This window comes from Benincasa hispida, chromosome 3, assembly GCF_027475165.1.
Source record: "Benincasa hispida cultivar pf3 chromosome 3, pf3_genome.v1.1, whole genome shotgun sequence".
Taxonomy (NCBI): Eukaryota; Viridiplantae; Streptophyta; class Magnoliopsida; order Cucurbitales; family Cucurbitaceae; genus Benincasa; species Benincasa hispida.
This window is the reverse complement of record NC_143480.1, coordinates 49,734,191-49,760,721: the sequence shown is the minus strand read 5'-3', so window position 1 is coordinate 49,760,721 and position 26,531 is coordinate 49,734,191. Positions and strand designations below refer to the sequence as shown.

The 26,531-nt window shown below is 37.2% G+C and overlaps 1 protein-coding gene across 1 annotated transcript; it reads left to right on the top strand.

The window, feature by feature from the left end:
- Positions 1 to 4,159: 4,159 nt before the first annotated feature.
- On the top strand, positions 4,160 to 8,531 carry LOC120074264 (chaperone protein dnaJ-like protein). Its single transcript, XM_039027334.2, has 7 exons — positions 4,160 to 4,524; positions 4,638 to 4,844; positions 5,116 to 5,182; positions 6,100 to 6,431; positions 6,613 to 6,754; positions 6,966 to 7,091; positions 7,881 to 8,531. Exons 1-7 carry the CDS (start codon positions 4,503 to 4,505, stop codon positions 8,263 to 8,265), a joined length of 1,281 nt encoding a protein of 426 aa, XP_038883262.2. The 5' UTR covers positions 4,160 to 4,502; the 3' UTR covers positions 8,266 to 8,531.
- The last annotated feature ends 18,000 nt before the right edge of the window (positions 8,532 to 26,531 follow it).

Sequence of the window (26,531 nt, the reverse complement as noted above, 5' to 3'; positions counted from 1 at the left end):
ATCTTTAATGTTCTCCAATATAATATTTTGTGTTTCTGGTTATTTGGGAGCTGTACAAAATTATTATGCATACTTTACCCAATTTCTGTACAAATGGTCAAAACATATGACAGACGATGAGTCATCTCATATGTTTTCACATTGGTGAGTGGCATCCTCCTGACAGGGTGATGAGACAATTCGGTTTCAACAGGATGTCCCATCGCCTTGTAATACTGAACCCCTACTGCATGATATCGACTTAAGAACTGTAGATTGGTCCAGAAAAGTTGCACATTTTGTAACATCCCAATTTTTTTTAGGAAAATTTAAGTTAATTATCTCAAATTGTTGAGTTTTAGTTTCCTAATCTTTGGAATTTGGAATCAAATTGTTACGGTTGAAGAAGTTTTATTGGTTATATGGATTCTTTGAGTAGAGTTTTAAATTAATTGGAAGGGATAATTGAATTATTTGGATAATAAATTTTGAGTTTTGTGAAATTTGAAAGGGAAAAAGGGAAAATTGTGGTTTTAAAATTTTACCCTATTTAATTTTGGAATTTGAATCCAAAATTTAAGTAAAGAATTAGGAAAAGATAATTGGTTTATTTGGAAGTTATTAAATTTTAAGTTAATTTGGAAAGTTAAAATTTAATTTTGGGATTTAGGATTTTTGGAAAGAAGTGAATTAAAGTTGATGAATTTGTTTTGAGGTTTATTTAATTAATTGGAGAAGAGGTGAACGATTTGAGTTTGATGTGATATGTTTATTAAGGAAAGGAATATATATATATACATATATATAAGGGTTTTGGAATTTAAGAAAGAAAAAAATATATATGGATTTTGAAATTTAAGAAGGAAAGGAAATAATATATATATATATATATATATATTATTATTATTATTATTTATACTTTTTTGTGGTGGAGAATTAAAAAGAAATAACAAAAAAGGAAAAGAAAATACACATTCTTCTCCCTTTCACGCGACAACACTCCCCCCTCCAAGGCTTTTGGGTTTTGGGGTTTTGACTTTTGAGTTAATCTAACGATAGCCCATTTTGTTGGAAATTTAGATCGGAGTTTGAAGTCGGGATCACGCTATTCAACACTAATAAGATTGAATTAGGAGTTTTTTATTGGATTTTGACTTGGGTTTTGAGGTGATTTAAGATTGAAGTGCTAGTTAGACAAGAATTTTGTTGGCTTCTAAAATTTCTTTATGTATGGAATCGAGCTTGAAGACTAAAACGAATTTTCCTCATGCCCTGGGGTTGGACTAAAGGTTGTGAAGTTGGATTGGAGAGTTTGCTTAAGTGCATAATTATTATTTCAGTTTCATATTGAGGTAAGTAATCTTACTACTGGAACCGCCTTTGTGCCAGGCGATAAATTTACGATTTATTTTGAAGATTTTAAGACTAGTTACAAGGATAATTTTGATTATTCCGATATTTAATAGACTGTCTAGAAAAGATATATGAGCATGTGATAATATGTCTAAAGCATGTTAATGTATGAGCATGATTTAGAATTTTATGAGACATATTACAAGTACGATTGAGCATGACCCTAAATTATGATTTAAGCGACACTACTACTGGAATGTCTTAAAACTAAGTGAAAGTTGAAGCATTTGTTGATGTACATATTTTTGTGATTTATTATGAAAGTGTGTAGGCTATATAATGTATTATGAAACTTCGAATATTTGATTGTTTACATGAGTTAGTGCATGAAAGTGATGTACTAGAGTTGAACCATTAAAACTAGATTAAACACGTACGTTGAGGTTAATTAACATGATCTCGATGAGGAGATTTTAGAGGACTCATGATTATGTGAATGTTATATGTAATATGAAGTTAAATGTAATCTCTTTTCCTTTCCAGATTATGTGATTGCATGAAAGTGATGTATGTCCGAGGGCAATGGTACATGAAAGAGATATACTAGGGCTGGTGTATTGAAAGTGATACACACCCAGAGGGTACTGGGGTGTACGTAAGAGGTGCACACTCAGTGGATCATGTGTATACGAAAGAGATGTATACATAACCATGTGTACGAAAGAGATATGCATCCTACATTTATAAAGAGGATTTAGGGTGTACGAAAGAGGTACACACTCAGTGGGTTATGTGTATACGAAAGATGTGTATACATGACCATGTGTATGAAAGAGGTACACAGTCAATGAGTTATGTGTATACGAAAGAGGTGTATACATAACCATGTGTACGAAAGAGGTACACACTCAGTGGGTTATGTGTATACGAAATAGGTGTATACATAACCATGTATACGAAAGAGGTACACACTCAGTGGGTTATGTGTATACGGAAGAGGTGTATACATAACCATGTGTACGAAAGAGCTACACATTCAGTGCATTATGTGTATACAAAAGAGGTATATGCATAACCATGTGTACGTAAGAGGTACACATTCAGTGGGTTATGTGTATACGAAATAGGTGTATGCATAACCATGTGTACAAAAGAAGTACACATCCCTACATTTATAGAGAGGACCTAAGGTGTACGTAGGAGGTGCACTCTAGGGGAAAGGAAAAAGAGTGAGCCATGTAAGGGAAATTTTCATGTCCCACTAGTAGAGAGCTTCAGTTCATGTTGCATTTATTGGACATAAATGCTTAGCCTGACCCCGGTAGTGAGGTTACTTACTGAGTATTTTATACTCACCCTTTCTCATGTTTATATTTTAGGTAAGGGCAAGGACGCACTGGCGCATGACAAGAGGAATCCTTGAACGAGCTAGTTTTATGCTTCCGCTCATGATATTTAGATTTCTTTCAATTTTTTCAACTTTCAATTTGATGTTTGAAACTTACCATTAAGATTTGTTTTCAAACCTATTTATTATCATTTATGATTTATGGGTACCCTATCGTCTGTTTTAATATATGAATTTAATGAAGGTCTTTTGAGTTCAACTTATTTATTTTACTATAAAAGGATGTTGTTTTAAGTTCTATGCATGCATGTATTTAGTAACAACCTAACTTGAGTCCTAGGGGTCGGGTCGTTACACATTTGGTAGTGCGATGACACTATCGTGTAAGGTTTATTGCAGTGGGGGTTTCTATTGAACAGTTTGACAGGAATGTCACTCAAGACTACATTTATTGGTGTAATAATATCACAAGGCGCTACGTCACTTGTTCGGGAGCAGCTGTGGGTCATCTGGTAAATGAATGAATATTATCTAATTATTTTTAATTTAAATATTATCTAATTGTTTTATAATTCACAGAGATTGAACAACAGTAGACTCTGTGATGCTGCGAATGATCCGAACCAGGTTCTTACTATATGTAGTGACAACCAAAACTATATAGAGGAGATACATTATATGTACATATACCTATTGTTTCTCCATCAGCTCTTAGACGTGGAGGACCTATTCGAGAAGATGATGAGTTTGATGAGGTTGCCCATAATGTGGAAGAGTTGCCCTGCAGACGTAGAGTCAAACTGATTATGTTAGTCCGACGATGATGATGCCAGCATTTGGTTCATGACATTGATGAATATTTATATTATGAAGTGCTTGCAAAGGTACCAGAGCAACATCAAGAAGAACCAGAGCAACCTCAAGTTCGAAGTCGACGACGACAACCAGCTCGAAATCGACGCGTCCATCTTGTGGAACACATTGATTTTTGTAATTATTTTTATATAAATGAGATATTTTAATTTACACTTTTTATTTTTATGAGATATTATTTTTTTTTTAATTTGTTCTTTTTAGAGTTAAGTTAAATAAAATAATAAAATATTTTTAGAATTTTTTTTTATAAAATGAAAAATTTTAAAAAATAAAAGTGAAATTCGACCTAGGTTGGCCGAATTTTGAAGACTCGACACATTTGAAAAAAAAAAGAAAAAGAAAAGTGAAGGTCGAACCTTCAAAATTTGACCTAGGTTGGTCAAAATTTGAAAACTCGACATATTAAAAAAAAAACAACCATATTTTTATAAATAATTTCGAAGCAACAATATTTTTATAAATTTTTTTAAATAACAATATTATTTTAATTTTTTCAAGAGATAATTATTATAATTTATAATTTTAGGATGATATTTACCCTGAACGTTCCTAATGAATAATTTCGACATAATAAAACATTTCGCTTACTTTAAATTTAATGGGTTTTTTTTTTTTTTCCTTGATCTTGTTGATATGAAAATTCCCATCAATCAAACAAGATCGATTTTTTTTTTTTTGGTTTTTATTTAATGTTTTCGACGAAGAGGACGAGCGAGAGCAATGAACCAAACCAACAACCAACGGAAGACGACAGACATGGAAATAACTCCACCAATACGTGGACCAAACAAAAAAAATCAATGGAGGAACTCTATCAAGTATCAAGATCAACATCACAAAATCCCTTACCATCACCAATTTTGATCGATTTCTTCGCTGTGAAGGAAACGGGCTTGTTATTACGCTAATTTCTTCCACCCCAAATCGTGCCCACCAAGATACAGACATGGAGGAACCTTTGATTTCAGGTACACTCCCATTTTTCTTTGGAATCGAAAATTCTAGACTCTCAATAAGCTTTTCTGACACTTTTTGTTTGTGGGATTTTCCCCATTTCTTATTTCACCATGGATTCGAGAAGAAAATCGAAGTGATTTGGGAGATAGAGGGAGGGATCAGTTGAATCCTTATCAGTACTTGAGAACAACAGGCTCTGCGAACCCTACCGATTCATTTGCAGGAACCCAAGTTAGCGTCGAAGAAATTCGATCGGCGCCTAGTATTTCTAATTATTACCCGCCTTCTCTTCATGGCGCATTGGTTAGTTCGCCAGAGCCTGATCCTAGAGGTACGCAATTGTTTTTTACGAAAGAACAATTCGTGGGTGAAAATGGTTTTGAGCTTTTATGGAAGCTTTTTTTTAGCGCAGGTAGAGGAATTTGGACTTGGATGATATTACTAATTTACTCATTGCCTGAATTTTCCATTTAGATTATGAATTGCTTCTTGTTAAGTATGGTTAGAGATTTGACACTTGCTGTTTCGGATTTGAGAGGGATAATGAACATAGCTAATAATGAGAAGAATTTGCTGCGTTAATGATTAGTTATTTGCTGCAGATCAAGGGCTCTTTTATCAAGGTGGATATGCAGGAGAGTCTGCTCGAACCAATAATGATTTTGGAAGGTAAGAAGAGCGAAGGACTTGGTTTGTTTTTGTAGGGAACTGAGACATGAAAGTGATCGCAAGATAGTGATTAGTTTTGGTAAATATGGTGGCTGCCCGAGTACCATCAGTAGACAGTAATAATGGTGGCAAGAAAAACAGTATCAATAATAAGTGTGGTTAATGTTAACATACTCATTATTCATCTGCCACTTCAAAATTTTCTCTTGTTTGTATGAGGAGACTCTTACTCAAATGTTCATTCATCTTTGGCCTCATTTGATAACTATTCAGTTTTTTAAAAATAAGCTTATAAATACTATTTTCACGCATAAGTTTCTATGTTATGCTATCCACTTTCTGATAATATTTTCAAAAAACCAATCCTAGTTTTGAAAACTAAGAAACTTATTTTGTTTCTTTAGAATTTGACTAGGAATTCAAGTGTTTCTTCCAGGAAGGTGACAATACAAGAGGAAAATTGGGAGGAAACAAACATAAATTTCAAAATCATAAAACTAAAAATGGAATCGTTATTAATTGGGCCTTTTGTTATCTCAAAGCTTTAAGGGCAGTATTGAAAATAATTTTTTTTTTTGTTTTATGAAATGCATTTGAAAAGAATGATTTGGTAGAAGTTTACTTTATTGTGTACTGAAGTCAATATTTGCAAATATTTGGCACTTGTATTTTGATGGTATAGATCATTTATGAAAATACCCTAGAGAAACACAAACAAGAGAAAATAACTTTGAATAAACCTTTATCCAAACACGCTTTTACATAACTTTTGTTCCTATAAAAATTAAAAAGTATGAAATTCTCTATCAAAAATAGTTTCAGACAATCTTTTGCTTTCTAGTTTCTTTGGTGACGAGTGAAGTCTTATCTTTCAGAGGCAAATAATTAATGTGGCTCCTGAAATGACCTATGTGCAGACAAATATTGGATGAAGTAGAGATAAGAGAACTGCTTATTGATCATGTTGGTCATCGTTGTTGCTGGGGAAGTCGCCCTGCTCGTAGGTGGAAGATTAGTGCTGTGGAAGACTGTAATGTTTATGTGGGAACTCTGGATACTTTTATTGAGGAAAGGGATGTTATAAAAGAGACTGAGCCATGTAGAGGTGGCTCGATTGATGGAAGAAACAATGGACCTGAACTTGGAATCTGGGAATTGGATTTGAAATCTGAGTTCCCACTTCTTTTTGTACCTTCTAAAGAATCAAGGAAAAGAATTCCTCATTCAGAAACCGTCGAGAAGTGTTCAGGTGATGACCCTGGAAATTAAATTAGTAGTTATTTGGAATGCTTTTTACTTTGTACTTGATAGGAATTTCTGACTCCTGCAAACTTGAGTGGAAATTTTATGGTCTGAAGACAGTACTAAGCATAAAGTATTTAGGCTCACTATCATTCGATTTTAACACTTGCATTTGAAAAACTCTGCAGTCTGTGCAGGACGAGGAGATCTTGTATGTCCGACATGTAACGCAGATCAAGAACCTGGGTTTTATGTTGAAAATCATATGGTTCAATGCCCTTCTTGTTATGGTCGGGGTTTGATTGCTCATAGAGATGGATCTGACACCATGTAAGTTATTTAATTGTAGATTCTCATGTCTCGTGCAGTTATTTGCTTAGTGGCTTCTTGCACGAGATTCTTCGTAAAACTTTTGATTTATAGCTGTGATAGCAGGGCGTTGAACTCAAAATGCCCTTACCATGGGATTTGATATTCTGTTAACTTTCTGTTTGAAATATTATTTTGTTTCTCTATGCTGAATCATTCGTGTCATGTGCAGATGTGCAAAATGTGATGGCAAGGGAAAACTTCCTTGTGCAACCTGCGGATCTCGTGGCCTGATTAAGTGTGAGACATGCCAACATAGTGGTTCTCTTCTGACTCGGAGTATCGCGGTGGTTAGATGGTGTGGATACTAATTCTGATACATTTTCTAGAACTGGCTCTTTCCCCAGTTACAACTTTTTCTGATAGGAAGCAAGAGTAACTTTCATTTGAGAATTACAAAGAGAAACTAGAAATCAACCCAAAGCCAAGGAGGAAAGGGATTACAAAGAAAAACCCCCAGTTGGTTCCTTTTTTTAAAAAAAAGAATCCTTGCCACAATAACAGTACAAAGGGCTCCAAAGAAAAGCCACAAAAACTATGATAGTTTCAAATATTCTACATGCTTCTGAATTTATCATGGAAAATTCTTCATTCCTAATTCATACTTTCCAAAAGAGACGTTTAGCTGCTCCATTGACAATTTAACTGCATACTAAAGGTAAAATGACGGTAGAGTGGCACTGAACAAGCATATGAACTCGAGTTTCTTCCCCTTTCCCACAAAGAAAGCTGCAAGTAAATGAAATTTGAAGGTTTGGAGTTCACCCTTTGAAGTACTGCTCCCACCCCACGTTACCACTTCCAAAGGCTAAGCCCCACATGAAGAATCTGACTTTTCCAGTATTCCTTTAAGGCTTTACCCAATATTTTCCTAGCTGTAGTACATGGTTTTTGTCAGTCTACCTTCCTATTCACCTCTCATCATGATTTGCATTTGAAATATGGAATAGTCTTTTTGACGATTAAACACGTTTTATAGATTAGTTAGACTGCAAATAAATCAGATTGTTTATTTAGGTATATTTTATATTTTCTCTTGCTGAAAGATGTGTATAACATCAACAAGAAAGGAATTCTTCTTTTGCAGGAGGACACTTTCAACTCGAAAAGTAAGGGCTATGAGTGGAGCAGCATCTGTACCCGACGAAGTGTTCCACAGAGCCAAAGGAGTCCAGTTATGCAACACACAAGCCTATCAATGTACTCCAGCTTTCTTTGCAGATTCCTTCTTCCTCAACAAGTTCTCTTCTGAAGTCATAGCAGACCGAGCACCTATCTCTCCCACTGCACGTGTCATATGCGAACGACATATTATCTCAGTTGTACCGGTGACCCGTGTCACAATGGCTGACCGTGGAAAGTTCTTCAGTTTCTACATTGTTGGTTTGAGTAAGGAAGTTTACTTGAAGGATTACTACCCTTCAAGATTCTGTTGGGGGCTGTGTCCTTGCTTGGAGTGGCTGAAGGTGTAAAGAAAAGAAAACCACATGGCTGCTGCCAGTTCGTAGATTTGTATTGTGATTCTGAATTCTCATAATGGGGTGGCTTCTCTTCTTTCTTTCTTGTGTAATTTTATTTACTTTGGCATTGTTGCCTTCTGTCATGGGTTATCTTTTTGGCCAAGCCTTTAACTTTCTTTTGCTTTGTGCTTTTCAGAGTGAGTGCGAGAACTCTCTCTGTTTTGCTTTGCTTCAAAGTTTGGCTTCATATATATCACTTTCACTTCTCTTTCAAACTATATATTCATTGGATCAGAATCTAAAATCATTTTCATTTTTTTAATTAATATTAATAACAAAGAGGGAGAACGGGAAATCAATCTTTAATCTTCTATATTAATGTAGATTAGAGAAAATGACATCAATCATATAGATTGAAGAGATTCTTCATCTTCTTGTCTGCGCGTAATAATTTTTCTTGCTTATTCAGTTATATTTTGGGAAAAGAATAATTTAAAGTTGAGCTGCATTTCGAATTACTTTTGACGGCGTTAAGAGTATCTGCATTAGTTGTTAAAATCACATCTTAAATTTTATGCTAGTCATCGCACTTTTTTAAATTCGTTAAAAATCACTTTTTAGTTCCTAAACTTTCATAAAATTAACAGTTTAGTTCTTAATTTTTGTTTGTAATGATTTAATTCCTGAACTTTCATTTTTACAACAATTTAGTTTTTGAACTTTACTATGTAACCTTTAAAATATGTTCCATACTAGATTTTAAAAGTAGTAATTTTGATAAAAACAGCGGTTAATTCCCAACATATTTTCAATTTTATTTATTGTAAATTTAAATTTATTTTATAAATTTAATATATTCCTTATCAAATCAAATTCTATATCCCAAGTTTTTAGGTTGATTAGTTTAATGTTATTAATATTTTCTTTAAATAATAAATTAAAAAAATTGCATCTATTTCTCCTAACAAATAAATTTAAGTTGAAAGTATATATAATATAATATTTTGAAAATATTTTAAAATATAAATTATCAACAAAAAAAGATACAAATTTCGATAGCAAGTCTATTTAGTCATTGCTATCACAACAATATAGCATTATTTACCAAACACTATAACCTATTTTTTTTTTAGATATTTAGCTGAAATTTACTAAACATTGATTTACTTAATTTCACTTCTGATTTTTCTAAGTACATTTGCCATCAATTATTTTCAAAGCTACAACAATCCCAAACTAAACCCTAAAATGGAATCAAGTGGAGCAACCTAACCCGTGAAAATGTGGTTGTAGGAGAGCAATACAAGCGTCATGCTGCTAATTAACTGAAAGCATCACTCGCTTATAAGCAAAGCAGTGGAGTGCTGCACCCTAGATGGCGAGAGTTTAGTAGCCGAAAGCATCACTCGCTTACGCTCTGACCCGAGTAACATAGGGCACGTGGAATCCTGTGTTAATCAGCAAGGACCACCTTGCAAGGCTAAATACTCCTAGGTGACCAATAGTGAAGTAGTACCGTGAGGGAAAAGTGAAAAGAACCCACATTGCCGAGTGAAATAGATCATGAAACCGTAAGCTTCCAAACAGTGGGAGGAGACCAGGACTTTGACTGCGTGTCCGTTGAAGAATGAGCCAGCGACTCATAGGCTTGGTTAAGGAAACCTGCCGCAGCCGTATTGAAAGTGAGTCTTCATGAGGCAATTGTCACTGGCTATGAACCCGAACCTGGGTGATTTATCCATGACCAGGATGAAGCTTGGGTGAAACTAAGTGGAGGTCCAAACCGGTTGATTTTGGAGAATCCGTGGATGAGTTGTGGTTAGGGGTGAAATACCACTCCAACCTAGAATTTACTCACTATGCCTAACCGCTATTCGCTTTGAACTAGAAACCAGGCAAATAGCCTTCGAAAGCCTGGTATACTGCTATTACTTTCCCTAGTAGCCGTATTGATATGCTCACATAGTGCATTCCCAACAAGTGTTTTGGAGTTACTGCTGCTTGCGAGTCCTTCCTCTTTTGAGATTATCAGAGCTAAGAGTTTCAAAGTTGACCATAGGTAGTCCTTATGCCGATAAGAAAAGGGAAAGACCTGAATAGCATACAGAGTGGAATATGACTCAAACAAAAAGAAGAAATTCGTGCTTTGGTTCACAAGTATATCCATACCTATATCTATATAGGCTCTGTAGTTGGGTTTAAGCCAGTTTCCTTCCTTAAACCATTAGAATTGAATAAATTAGGTTTAAGTAGTGATTAGGTATAAGTAATAGTCTAATTACGATTCTGCTGGAACTGCGCTCCCTATTAAGATAAGAGTGGAAAAGATTTCGAACTAAAGAGATACAAAGGTAGTGTATAGTTCTTTTGTGCCCAGAGGACTTGAAAGAGCTACGGTAACTATTACAAATTCTCTATTTGAAAAAAGGTGTCAACTGGAAGAGATCCGTCAGTCTATCGCTCTAGGTATAAGAGTGATTCCATTTGCCTTAACTTATAGCCATGACGTCGTACTTCCAATGGAAAGAAAAATGAAGTATATCAGAGCAGCCTATCAAAATAACTTGACTTCAGGAAACTAAAATGAAGCCATCTTTGGCGAATTAGATAGTCTTGATGAAATGAGACTACTGGCATTGGATCATCTAAGGGTTTAGAAGATAAGAATAGCTAGAGCTTAGAACAAGAAACTCAAGCCTCAATCTTTTGAAGAGGAGAATTGGTATGGAAAACTATCCTACCTCTTGATACAAAGGTTTGGAAAATGGTCCCCAGATCCCTTCGTGATCAAAACCGTGCTACCCAACAGAGCCCATCATTTGATGGATATAGGTGGTAAGTCCCACATTCCGTCCATAAATGGGATTTGTTGGAAAACAGTACTTGTCTCTTTTTTTCTTTCTTAAAACTATTATCTGTTAAGGGGAGTCATACAAGATAAAAGAAGATATAGATCCATCGAAGGTAAAAGAGCAAACGAAGCATGTCCAAAAGTAGACAAACCCCTTGGACTACTACGAAAATACAAACCATGGGATTTCAAAGATTTCACTCGTCCGTCTTTCATATCGAGCCTAAATATCCCTGTGGCTGGATTAAGGGCAGCGCGTTGGACATATTTTTTTCACAGTAGCAGGATCACTATAACTGACTCCATTTAGTTCATCACCATAGAATTCAAAACCCACTTGTTCGACACTCTATTATCCTTCGATTCTGCCCTACTTCACTTTCTCAATCAATAAGCTCTTTGAGAGCTAAAAATACAATTCATTGTAACACTATTACTAAGAACTTATAATAGAATGGTTGAAAGAAGTCATGCTCTACCTATTCTACCAAGAAGAGTTTCTTTCTCATTTCTCATTTTCGGTTGTAATATTATTTCCCCTTATTTATTAACCTTCCCTTGCTTTTCTTTGAAACGCATAACAAAAGCGTGTTTTCTAGGCTTAGAATTTAGCTAGTTTTATGTTTAAATTATGATCTTTGGTGATTTTTATATTTAATTGTAGGAAATCAAGCAATTAGACTGGAACAAACAATTTTGAGGATAAAATGACCAAAATACCCCCAAGGAAGGTCATAACTTTGACCCTGGGCAAGGAGAAAAGTGGAAGAAATTGTAAAGTATAAAAAACAGGACAGCATAATGCATAACGTAGTGTCACTGCCCCGTTATGCTGCAAGGTAGTAGTTAAAGATTCATCACAACATAATTATGCTATCCACAGTGTAGCTACGCTACGAACTCTGACGGAGAAAACACACGAGTTAAAATAAAAGCCAATGTAATCACGCTGATTCAGAGGCAACGACGTTGCGACGGTATTTTATAAATTTCACATTTCTGCTAACGGAAAGAGGAGGCTGATTCTAGGGTTTATTTTGGGAGTTCTTCAATGTCACACCCATCCTCAGATTACCCTTCTAATCTGAGGAAAGATGTGAAGACAACAGTTGCCAACTCTCTTATGACAACTACTGCCTAACATACTTATGCAAACCTATGTCCTTCGCACATGTTACAACTGTTTAGCAGTTCATGGTTTACATTAACTCATACTCTCAACAACGACTTAAACCATACAAAGTACTATTAACCAAAATATCAACTTTAACACGCATAATAGTTCTAGAAAACTAAGTCTATTACAACTACTGTTCGACACAAGTCTACCCTGTTCCCCATGACATAAGCATAAAGACTAGATTAATAAAACATGATGAACCACCTAAGCTTCAATTTTCTGAGGGCCTGAGAAGTGACTGACTGGTAGAACCGCTACCTAGGAGGAAAAACATTAAAAAAAAAAGTAAGCTGGAAAGCCCAATGAGTGGCTTCTTTTAAGAAAACATGCTTCCATAACTCATAGAATAAATAACTTAACAATAAAACATTCTCATTAACATACCATGGTTCATAAATAACAATTAGGAAATACAGAAAACATAACATGGAAACCCTGGTTTAAAACTCATCAACATATCCTGTAGAATTCCTCTACTTCTTTGCTTAAACATGCGAGAGAGCTCTTTTACTCAATCCCTACTAACCTTAATTGAGAGAGAGCCCTTTTTCTCAATCCCTACTAACCGTAGTTGAGAGAGAGCCCTTTTGCTCGATCTCATCAACGTCAATAATATAAGTTTTACATGCACGTAGAACTAAATAGGATCCTGCTTACCTTACCATACCTTCGGTAGCAAGAATCGATATATAACTGGGTACCTTACTATAGCTTCGGTATCAAAGCTTAGAGGTAGGTTTTCATATCATCACACATGCTAACGTCATTAAATAACATGCTTGCAAACTTATAGGAATCAGTGGATAACTCATTTAAATGATAAGTCATGACATGAAAACTCAAGTAAAATGCATGGAGATTTCATATAAAAACAGTCTTTAGAAACATCAATCATGCATTAAACTCAATTTCCATCACTAAAAGTGTAAGCCTTAGACCTTATCTTACTATGTGTGTATGTTTAAGTTAATGTGTTAATGTATTAATATATGACTAATTCGATTGCATGAATGTTTTTTGTAAAAGGGGGGGCTTGGAAGTTTTGAAGTAAATTATTCTAAGTGTAGGAAGAAGTATAGAGGATGAAAATAGTCTTGCCATGCCATGCGTCCAAGGTTACAAAGGGGAAAAATGGCTAAGTATAAGGCTTGCGTTAAGGGCCATGAAGAACTTAGTGAAGACTAAGGCTTGCAGGATGCGTGTAGCCAAACTTGTCTAGGAAGGCATAAAAGGGGTGCTGACACAAGGCACAGGCTGCAAGGCGCAACTTATACGTTGGCTGGATGGGCGCTAAAGAGTTCCAGGGAGGCTTTGAGAGATGTTGATAAGCAGTAAGTGTCAGCACACATGCCTAAGTTGTGAGGGCATGAGATAAGGGTTGGAGACACGTTGGCCGAGAAAGGGGTCTATACGATGGAAACTAGCCCATGAGATGATATTTTAACCTATGTGTTGGTGTGAGATGGAAGAGTTCAGCTTCATTGTCGAGATTAGTGGGCTAGGTGTTGTGTTTAGATGCCTTAAGTATGTTTAGTGGTTGAGTTGTCACCGTATTAAGCCATCTGCCTATGCTTGCCTTAGTATAAAAGGGGAAGTCAAGTAGAAGAGTTTGGTTTGGAATTTTAACTTGTGCTAAGAAAGGAAAGTTGCTGCCTAATTGAGGTTTGATCGGTGCTGAAGATGAGTTGGGGCTGCCAAGAATAATTTCTCATGAATTTGAGCTTGCTAGGAGGAATCATAGGCTCAAATTTTAAGGTAAGGAAGTTAGATGCTTATAAACAAGTTCTTAGAAGGAAGTTTAATGAAATAATGCCTCAAATTTAAGTTGTTAAGGCTAGAAGTTAAATCTGGAAAATTAATGTTTGAACAAGCAGGTAGTTGCATCTGAGGGTTAAGCACACGGCTGACGAGTGAGGTTATGTGCAATTGAGCGTGAATTGGTTGTGGTGTATGAACACGCAAGGTGAATGCAAGGTTGTGAACGAAAGGAGGACGTGGGCCAGGCATGCTAGGGTGAGCGTTAACATGCATAGGCATCGTAGGCGTGTCCTAGAGCCTAAGTGAGCGTTGTGAGCGCATTGCCACTTACAAGCTGAGCACAAGGTACTGTCTTGTGTCATGTTGTGATGAAGTATGTTATGCAATGAAGTATTTTATGCGATGAAAGTGGTGAAAGTTGTCTAAGGGTGATGTTAAACTTAAGAATGTTAGTTAAGCTTAAGATGGAGTTAATAGTTCAAGGGTATTTATTGATGTTACAGGGCAAGTGCAATTAGGAGAAGCCTATCATCCTTTGAGGAAGTAGCCTAAGATAGTGAGTGGCAAAGTTTATGAATGTTTTCTCTTATGTGCTTTCAACACATGATTTACTATTGAGCTAGTTTTCAATGTGTTTCCTTAAAGATGAACCACGCATGAGCTTTTAGCTTTGTGACGAGTGTTTTTAAGTAAAACATGAATTCTCTTAAGCCCTATTTCAACGATGCACTAGTATGAAGATCAATGAGTAGACGCTATTGGGCTAGTACCAACACGCAGCGGAAGCGAACAAGATTCATAAGCACTCTAATTGATTAATTTTGGCAGAAAAGAAAACATGCTTAAACAGAATTAATGGGTTTTAAGACATACCTTTGAAGAACCGTTGAAATCTTGATTTCTAGCTGCTAACTCCTCCAAATCTTTGTGTAGACCACCACAAGATCTTCCCTACTATTCTCTTGGTGCTCTAGATTGAGTTGTGGGACTCAAAATAAGCTAGAATCAAAGGGAACTTAGAGAATGCTCACTGCAACAACCCAATGAAAAACACCTTCTTCAACCGAATTTTCAGCTAAAATTCTATCGGTCCAATCACCTCAACTTCACTCCAGTCTCTTCAATATATTGCAGACTATCATGCAAAGAGATTTGTTGTATGGTATGCAGCTCATGCTTGGAGTTATTGAAGGTTGAAGATGGTGGGTTCCTAGTGAGCTTGTTGAAGATGAAAATGAAAAAATCCATTTTTTCTTTTTGTGTAATTTTATTTCCAAAATCCAAAATCGATTTTAAAATCATATTTTATTTCTAAAATCTATTAATTTTTCAAATTAATTTTCTAATAAAATTAATAAATAATTATTTAAATAATTTAAATAATTATATTAATATCCCTGATATATAATTAATTAAATAGGCTCATGCATTAGTTAGGGCTTGTAAGTGATGTAATGTGTCCTTGATATTTGAACATTATTATCTTAGGAAAGATGCCGAGATGAAGTAGCAGACTGAACAAGCAGACAACAGATGAGAATCGTGACCTTATCAAGAATCCATTAGTACAAGAGGCTACTTCTGAGGGTGAGTCTAGTACCCCTCAAGGTAGGATTGGAGGACAGGGTGTTTCATAGGATTGCCTAGAGTCTAGCTGCAAGTGTGGGGTTCGTACAGACGGATCTAGAAAATAAATATGGCATTGAGAGGTTCAAGCACTAGGTGCTACGACGTTTAAGGATACGACAGACCCAACATATTCTGAGGTTTGGCTTGACTTGATTAAGAAATTTTTTTATGTAATGAGATGTCCTGATGATGACGGTGATGCGTGGTTAATGCGATGAAATAATGGTATAGAATGTGATGGTAGAATATACATTGTGCATGCAAGTTTTCTTAGCAAGATCCATGTCTAAACTCTACTAAGTTGCCTGGTAAGCCCGGGGTCAAACTCAGGGACTATGGAAACAGTATGCGATGGTAATTGCATATCTCTTTGCGGTAACCAATAAAACAATGCGTTGGTTGGTATGTTGTTAAGGTATGAAGTATATGCGGCGGAATTGAGAAAATAGTTAATAACACGAAACTACAAAGAGTATGCAGGGGAACAAGTTGAAAAGGGATATAGTTAACACTTCCTAAGATTACGTTCACATTATGCGACCATGCTACACACATGCGACAGCAAGTCATCTCTCAATGCAAATGCTATAGCTTTATTTTTAGAATGCATGCGATGTATGTGATGATGTCTATAGGACTTACTTCTAAGCCTCTATTCTTGTCTATGCGATGATGAATAACACACACATACACAAGGCGATCACATACTACCATATCCTATTTCTAGGGTGCATGCGATGCATGTTAGCAAACAGAGCTTATCTCTAAGTCTCTATCTTTTTCTTATGCAGATCTAATCTTGCTTTCTCAAGTCTAGATTCTAACTTAGCTCTCTCAAGTCTAGGTTCTTTCTTTAGACTCTCTCTCGAGTAGCTCTAAAGGGGTGATGGACGCAACATAAGACAAGATGATCGCATGCAATGAAGATTCTAGGTCATGTTAGCTAAGTACTTATCAACCCATTCGAAAGTTTAGTTACTCATGCGTATTATAAAGAGAGTGAACAGATGTAGAAATGCAGGTTCCATTCTATAAATGAAATCGAAATACAGAATGACAATGTGAAATAAAGATAAGGAGCATGGTAGCAATTTCTTGCTTCCCAAGGTTTTTACACTGTTTTTCTCTACTCTGTTCAAAGAATATTCTTGCTTTCGCAAGAGTCGGTCCTCTATCTATTTTTCCACGCTCACTGGCACTCTCTCGAGCTGATCAGAACGATCTTCCAGCGTCTTCTCTCTTCTCTTGCCTCCGCCTTCTATGTAAAAGAAAACTATGAACAAAGGCTAACTATCTTCTATATGGCTCAGCTGGAATAAAAATCGAACCGAACTCCTTTAACGAATGTGGCCTTTGGTATTTATAGAGCTTCAGGGTGAAGAGCTTTTCTCTCAAATGATTGCACTGATGGGATGTCATTAATTCTCTATCTGATGCGCTGACTAATTGTCACCAAAAAGCTGAGTGTACTTGCTACTGTGTGTCGTTAACAGCTTGTCAACTTAATTCAGAATTGACTGTCATCAGCTTTCTGTCCCATCATGATTTATTAAGCTTTAACCTTGATGCGCTGGCTTTATGCGGCCACCTTCTTGAGCAGAATTTCGCGAACGCAAACGATCGCATAACCTTGCGGTCGCAATCTCTTAATGCGCTCGGACTCTATATTCCTTTGATCGAAATTCTGCCTTGCGCCAACGTATTTTCTGCACAAAATACATAAGTTAGCTTCTTTAATACGATGGACGCATGCAATCGCAATGTTATAAACTTAATGCTTTTGGACGCAATTTTATATATTTTTACTATCGCAATCCTTAGAATTATGAGGGCTGTTAAATAGAATATGCGGCGATTATACTAAGAATTCATGAGAAAACGAGTTTGCATTGATCGACATTAAGAAGCTTGGCTAACCCACTTTTATGCGTTATTATGCATTCAATCGTTTATTTTTGTAGCAAACGCGGGAATCGATCTCATGCATGGAAGCCAGGCTATCACAAAGACGATCGCATGCGGTGATCGCATACGTCAGTCATATGGGTGTTGCGACTATCAAGCGAATGCGGTCATCGCAGGGAGATTGCGGCTACAGAATAATAACCATAATAGAAAGGCAATCGCAAGGTTGGTGGAATGCAAGCATGAACGCATACTTTGGGATTATAAAAAAGATGATGTTGACATTTCACCTACCACGCCACGAGTGGCAGAGATTCAGAAAGGGACCACCGCGCTATGAGTGTCAGATTCAGAGCAGGTCCATTAATGCTGTCGGCGATCAAGCTCTATAAATAGAAGCCTTAGAGCCCAACTTCAAATCATCGAAAGTCTTCTGCCTGAGGCTACCTTCGGGTGGATCGTTGTGATCCAGACCAAAGCATGAGAAGATAGTCTTGAGAGTTCTTCATCCCCTCAACTTTTCCGAGTGACGACCGGAGCCTTCGCTGGAGTTAAATCTCGAGAGAGTCTGCTCCACCGCCCATCCATGGCACCATCGACAGCCTTGATACACATCTGATGGAAGCAAGACATTGCTTCCATCTGGTCCCCCATTTCTCTTCTATCCTTGTATTGTATTACATTGTGGCTTAAGAGATTAATACATTTTGTGATCAATGAACTTCTATATTTTCCTTTGATTCCATCTCCATCTTCATTTACTTAGCATTCTTTACTTTCATTGCATCACTAAGTAAGACTGCTAGAGTATCGCATACTTAATCATGCGGCATAGACATATGAAGCATGTAGCAAACTACCGAGAGGTGTGCGCTGCGCGAGTGTTGTGAGAAAATCCTATTTGCCTAGTGTGAAGCTGTAGCAACGCTTGTCTATAAGCAGACGCAATGCTTGTCTATGAGTACAATCAGCAACAACCAACTGCCTGGGAGGGTAAGTAATTGATCACATTAGGCAAAGTAAGAAGTGTTCACTAGAGATAGGAATAATCTTACGTCAACCATGTTTTATGTGATTACCTTGTCTTATGAGCGCATCATTCGTTAATTAGGCATACTTGGGAGAGTAGTCTAAAAACCAAATCTAGACTCGGGAAAGCAGATTGAATCGGATAAGTAAGAATGGGGACTTAGGAATAAGCTCTGTTTGCTACTACACAGCGTATGCACCCTTTAAGTAAGATATGGTGGTATGCGGTCATCTTGCTTATGTGTGAGAGCACATGAGCGGTAATAGAGACTTAGTCAAGTGTGTGTTGCATAATCGCATAGCTTGCGTTGGCTAGGGTTACCCTTGCGATCAAGTTTAGTGTTGTGATGAAGACATCCTCACCATTTTATCTATTTTCCCATGCATTTTACTACGCGTTAATAGTTGTCGTGTCTCTATCTCTCAAGTAACACTTCCACTGCTTAATCTCTTAGTTAGAAGTAGGAGTAGCGCATAGCCAATAACCCTCAACATTCTTTTATTCTTCGCCGCAAACACATTACTTCATGACATTTAGCTACAAGTCCCTGAGTTCAACCTCGCATCAGTCGAGAAACTTGTGATCTCGTTATACTTGGCGAGAGCGCAAGAAAACTTGTGATAGGAACACATGGTCATTACATACGAGATTAACACATACTTTCCACTCCAACGCATGACCACCGACGCGTGAGAACAAATGCATAACCTAAGACATGCATCATATAATGCGCTTCCAATTCTTCTATCATCACCTGACAATCGAAAGGTCGGTTTAGTTATGTTTTTACTTCAGAAAGAAGCTGAGAAATGGTGAAAAGTCCTAGATTCCAGGCAAAGCAGATCTGAAGCTATGATCTGGGGAGAATTCAGGAGAGCTTTTGAGAAAAAGTATTACCCTAGTTTGTTCAAAGAGCCAAAGAGAGATGAGTTCTTGAAGCTGGTTCAGGGATCAATGACGGTTGCTGAGTACAAGCAAAGATTTATTGAGTTATCTTAGTATGCCTATTCGATTATCGCTGAAGAGTGAAGGATCTCTTGATGAAGAGCATCCATGAACGTCGTCAAATCTCTCTAATTTCACCGTGACTGAAATACACCAAATACATTCGAACATACAGTTATGCAAATAAACAGTAATTAACGACATGCTTTGAACAATAAATAACAAAGGAGAGAGTTCTCATACCAGTTGAAGACGCTTTTCAAGCTTTTGAACTTAACGCAGCGGAAGATCTTTACTCGATCAACAAACACCCAGCAGATGCGTCGGCTGCAGCAGCACGAACAATCGCAAATAAATGAATGCAGCGGGGACGACACCTTCAGAAAGAAGCCCTTGGTATTCTCGGAGTGAGAACCTAAAATGCAGTCTTTGGTGAATTCGGCAGAGGTAGGAGAAAGAACTGATCGTGTAGACGATAAGCAAGTGGGAGAGAATAGGAAGCTATCACATAGCTAGATGCTTATCGTTTAGAAGAAACTACACGATCGTGTAGATTTTACTGAACGGTTGTTTAGGAAAAGGTAGGCGATCGTTTAACAAATATGACACACTATACGATCGTTTAGGAAAGCTATCTGATCGTTTAGGAACCAATGTGCGATTGTTTAGGCGTGAGGTATGTGATCGTTTAGGCGCTGAGCGACTATCGTATAGGCTTTCGACTTATGCGATCGTTTACGTTTCCACACCAACGCAAAACCTTCCGATCTTTTTCTGAACCTTGCAAAATGAAACAAATTTTCATTTTTATTCTTTGGTTACAATAACCAACGCGGTTTTCCCACTAACGCACGTCCGAGAGAGTTTTTAGGTTAATTATCATATAATTAACCAATTAAATTATTACTAAATATAATCATATTATATTTTTACCCTATAGTTTGATATCACATATCTACTATAGTAATTTCTCATCTACTTGATATAAATCATATTTATATCTAATTTCCTCTAAAATAATGTATCTCATATATTTAGCACATTATACCATATATAATTAACCAGTCCAATTATATCACATATAATCGAACGTCCTCTTGTCAATTTGAACATTTCAAATTAACCCAAACACTGATTCTCAACTTTATCCAAGCTATCCAGGGGACCTAATGGACCTGTGGCTTGAAGCTCCAACGGTTCGTGAATAGCTGACTAAACTCTTTAGCCACGAGATCCACTATCTGTTAACTATAAGGAATTCCACTAAAGACCAACAACTGAACTTTTCTTACCACAAATATATTTCACCACATACATGCTTGAGTTACATACAGATAACCAGGGGTTTTAAGTTTATTGGTTTTTGGTAAAGCAAATAAAACATGCAACTAAGCAGAAAACAAGATGTGAAGTAAATATCATATATTATACAATACAAGCGTTCATAAAAACTGTTTACAAACTACAGGATGTACGTGAGACTTTAGAGCATCAACCCCAATAAAGAGAATGACAGATGCAGGAGATTTGAGAATGATTTGAGGAAAGAACTTCGTACGTCAGTGACTTCTATGGCTAACTTAACGGACTTTTTCCAATTAATTAAGACAACTATCAGACTTGGGAGAAGTTTGGCTGATGAGGAGCAGTTATAGAGAGGAAAAGAGGAGCAGTGGAGATTTACTTCTAGAGAGTTTGGAAGCAGGAATTTCAAGCCCCGTTTTGGTGGGTAGTCGACCATGAGAGATGAGGAAGATGGAAGTCAGCAGAGGTCAAGGCAGCCAGTAGTTTCAGCTTGAGGATCCAGGTTAGGACGTGCTGGCGAGTTTGTGGCTAGTACGATCAAGAAAGCCTCATGTTCGAGTTGTGGTAAGAATCAATTGGAGCATGTTACAGTGGAAAGAATGTATGTTACTAGTGTGGTCAGACATGTCATTTAAGAGGAAATATCCTCAGTTAGTACGGGAAACTCAGGCTGAGCAGAGGATGATTTTTCCAATGATGGGTTAGCCTAGGGTAGTTGGGGCTAGAGGTGAAGGTTCTAGTGAAGGTAAACAAAAGAGGGTAGCAGGACGAACTTCACAACAAGGTAGAGTTTACGTTGTGACCCATCAGGAGGCCGAGGAGTTGCCAGATGTTGTGACTGATATGGTAACTCGTAATGGTCAATTTGCTTACATATTGATAGATTCCAATGCTACGCATTCATTTAGAACTAGTATGTTTGCAGTTGCATATTGATTGGATGCTAGAGCACATGCTTGTTGAGTTGTTTATTTCTACTCCAATTGGGGACATACTGGTAATGAAAGAGTTTTATAGAGATTGTAAAGTAGTAATTGGAGGACAAAGCATGTTGATTTATCTAATTCCTTTAGAGTTACTTAAGTTTTATGCTATGTTAGGCATGTATTTTATGAGTAAATATTATGCCTCTGTTGACTGCTATAAGAATAAGGTAGTATTTAGAAGACCTGGAGAGATGAAGATAGTTTTCACTGGAAATAGGAGAGTTCTTCCTAATAGCCCGATTTTAGTAGTCAAGGCTAGGAAACTAATGAGTAAAGGTTGTATGAACTATTTGGCTCATATTACTATTTTGCAGGACAAGAGGTTGAAATCTAAAGACATTCTAGTGATTCATGAGTTTACTAACGTATTTCTTGAGGAGCTGTCAGATCTGCCACCTGAATGAAAGGTTGAGTTTACGATTGATTTGATTCCAGGTACAACTCCTATTTCCCAAGCACCGTACAAGATGGCACCAACTGAGTTAAAATAATTGAAGGTGCATTTGTAGGAATTGGTGGATAGAGGTTATGTTAGGCTCAGCGTGTCACCTTGGGGAGTGCTAGTCCTGTTTGTAAAAAAGAAGGATGGCACTGTTAGGTTATGCGTTGTCTATATGCAGTTGAATAAGGTAACGATATGGAATAAGTATCTATTAACCTATATTGATGACCTTTTTAATCAACAGAAGGGAGAAATGGTGTTCTCTAAGATAGACTTGAGATAAGTTTATCACCAGTTGAAGGTTAGGGAAGCGGATGTTCCTAAAACTGCCTTCCGAACTAGATATGGGCACTATGAGTCCTTGGTCATGCTGTTTGGCCTGAGAAACGCTCCTGTAGTGTTTATGGATATCATGAATAAGATATTTCATCCTTACTTTGATCAATTTGTAATCTTTTTTCATTGATGATATCCTGGTGTATTTCATAAACAAGGAAAAAAAATATGGAGCACTTGAGGAATATGCTACAGATACTACGAGAAAAGAGGTTATATGCTAAGTTTAGCAAATGTTATTTCTGGCTGGATCAGGTGGTGTTTTTAGGCCACATAGTATCAACTGCAGGGGAGAGCGTGGATCCTAAAAAAATAGAAGTGATAGTGGGAGGGGAGCGACATGCCATGGTGGTAAAGGTACGTAGCTTTCTCTGGTTGGTAGGGTATTACAGGAGATTCATGGAAGGCTTTTCGAAGATAGCCCTTTCGTTAACTAGTTTAACCAGAAATGATGTTAGATTTGAATGGTCTACAAAGTGTGAGCAGAGTTTCCAAAATTTGGAATGAAGATTGGTGTCCGCACTGCTAACTTCTCCTACACCAAGGAAAGTGTTTGAGATTTAGTGTTTTAAATATATTATAATTTGACATGTGTGTTTACGCGTATCATGCTTTGCAACTACTTGAAAAACTCAATCGGAGTTCTAGTTCTAGAATAGGATATGATTACTACTTGCCTATTGTTACCTAGGAGATGAGTCATTCCTCATCAAATCAAATAAGGTATACTAGAATACTATTCAATAATAAGTCTTGCTTAGCTTCTATTCTTCTTTCTCAAAGATACCTTTTTCTCTGACTTGTTAAAAGACTCCCTTAAAAAAATTCTAAAGATTCCCTATTCCAGATGGGACCATTACCTTAGTTCTCTATTTATCAAGATTTTCATTTAAAATCTCCCCTGTGTGTTGAATCCTAAGTAGCTAATCAAAGTGGGCTTGGTGACCTAGCTGTTGAGTGAATTTTTGGTGCTAGTGAATCTGATGTTGGTAGACAAAATGCCACAGAAGGAATAGACATCATTGCGCCCCCTTAACAAATTTGGAAGAGCCCTACTGCAGGAAGCAGTTTTCTGGTAACGACTATTGGCCTATCCTCGTTTAACAGTGAGTCAAAGATAGATAATTTGTAGTTTCTCTCTTTTTAAGCCTTGCCACCACTTCGAAAGCTTGATTCATTGCTCTCTAAATCATTCTGAAGTCAGTTACGGGTCTAGCTAACTTTAAGCCTAGGGTTGGAACCAATTGATTTCTATTTTAGTATAATTAGGACGGAGTCTTAATAATGCGTGCTAAAGCCCACCCTATAGCTTCCACTTAGTTTTTTTTTCTAGTCCTAAAGGTCCCTAAACTCATCTCACCGGTGAAATTTGATTCTTTGTCCTACCTCACATGAGCCCTAAGTGGATTAGGCTTCCTTAGTGTACTGAGCCTATCTATTCAAGAGAATAGAGACTCGCTAAAATGGTATTCATTTTTCTTTAGAAGTTATATAATTGTCACACCCCGCCCCAGACCACCCTTTTAGCCTAGGAAAGGGCGTGACTGCAGCAGTTATCAACCCCTTTTGTTGACACTTACTGCCTAATAACTCTTGCAAAATAACTCTGATACCAAGATATAACTCATATACAGCGAATTCCTTGTAGGCCAAAAAATTATTAATTAAAAAACATAACATGTTTAGAGTCATTACAACACTAGATTCATAAGTCCCAAAGCCCAAAAACCCTAGTCCCTATATGAACGACAATAACATGTGTACAATATTTATAGTAACCACCTAACAGACGGGTTACAAATATCTTTATCCTTTAGTGGCAGAGAAGATGCAGAGCTATCTCCTGAGGATTTGACTGCTACCTGGGGGAAAGGAAAACATTTGAAAACGAGTTGAGCTTGCTAGCCCAGTGAGTGACTTAAGAAAGATAACTGATTCTCATGCAAAAGTCTCAATAAAGAGTTTAAACTGAAATATAAACTTCTACGATACCTTGTACTGCAGTATAAATATTTTTCAAGCATAAAACATATAAAGCTGTTTAAATCATGAAACGGTAAAACCGTTTCTCAGTTGAGAATAACCCTATTGTGGTTAAAAATAATCCCAACACCAACTGCTAGTCAAGAGATAACCTTTTTTCTCAATCTCTGACTCTAACTACCTACGTGCACGTGGCCGTACTAAGTACCGTCATACCCTAGGTACTTCTGCTCAGATACCTTCTCAAATGTCCTTCAGTATCGAGCTGCTAGGATACCTTCTCAAATGTCCTTCGGTATCAAGTGGGTTTGGTACCTTCTCAAATGTCCTTCAGTACCAAGTTGGTTAGATACCTTCTCAAATGTCCTTCGGTATCTAGTTGGGCAGATACCTTCTCAAATGTCCTTCGGTATCGCGTTTTAAGTAAAACTAGTCATAAATGACTTTCTCTTTAAAGCATGTAAAGTATAACACATATAAAACACATGGATTTAAAGATACTAACGCATGCTGGGTATATTTAACACATATAAATAGCTTTTCAACAAACTTCCCACACATGCATGCGTTTAAAACATAACTCATGGTTTGCTTGGAAATCACTTTGTAAAACTAGCTGGCATGAGAATAATCTTCTTTAAAACATGCTTTCTTTAAAATATTGTAAATATTTTGTCAAATTTTTTAGTCACTCACCTCGATCTCTTAGGAACTTTTCACTCTAGAAGTTCCTTGTTTACCTCGGGCTCCCTTTACACCCCTAGAATTAAAATTCAATTTTACACTCAGATTACTCATAGTTCTAATCCTTATTTCGAGATACTTCCTTCTACAAACATATTCTAAAATGTCTCAAAAAGCTTATCCTAAAATATGAGCTTATAAATTCTCGTGGTTTGGCCGGAATCTTAAAATCTTCAGGACTGACCTAAGCTTACCTAATAGCCTGACTCTTTTGTTTTCTTCTCAGTTTCTAGCCGGATCCCTTTGAGCTTCTTCTCTGGAAGCCTACCCTGAAAACTAGACTTTTAGAGCTTTCAGGTGGCTTTGAAATCACTCTAAACGCACAAGTATATTGGGAGAACTTTTCATCCCAATTTGATCATGTTTTCCAGACTTCACTGTCCACTGCGTTCCCCTTGAAGCTCTATGATCAACACATGGATTTTGCTCTCAACGCAATGTTTACTCAGCTTTCCCACTCTTTTTAATGTCTTTTTGCATTGTGATCTGAAAATGAAGTCCTTGGCCTTATTTATAGGCATCCAAACACTCTTCAAGGTCGACACCTTCTACTTGGCTGCATGTTCAAAGTGTTTCTTCCTTACACCTATTAACGCAATGTTCAATCAACACAATGTAAGGTGTCCTTCTCCTACATAGCCAATGCATGGGGCTTAATTTGCATGTCTTCACATGCACCCACATCAAAACGCAATGTTCAATCAACACAATGTAAGGTTTCTTCCCAAGACACATGTTTGATGATGTCCTCTATGTGAGCTCATCTTTCATATGCGTCCACAACCCTTGGATGTTCAACGCATAGTAGGCCTTTGTTCCACTTGGTTTTTCACTCACTACCATCGCAACCCAACTTAGCCATCGCAAGAGCTAGCCACCACCAACGCATAGGATGGCCGCTCATCCTCGACGTATCGCTCACTCAGCATCACCGCAAGGCTCGTTTGGCATCGATTCATGGCGCTTGGCATAGGCGTTGGTCACCGTCACATGGGCGTGTGGCATAGGCGTTGGGCATCGCTCGCAGGGCTCGCTCGGCCGCATGGGCGCTTGGTGTCACAATCGATCTTTCGGAAGCTTCTCTTAGTGATTGTGCGGCACTTATTCTCGCTCACGAACAAGTTAGCCAACTCGAATACGGACCGCCGGTGGCACACCGAGTGCCTCTCGCAACCTCCACCCCT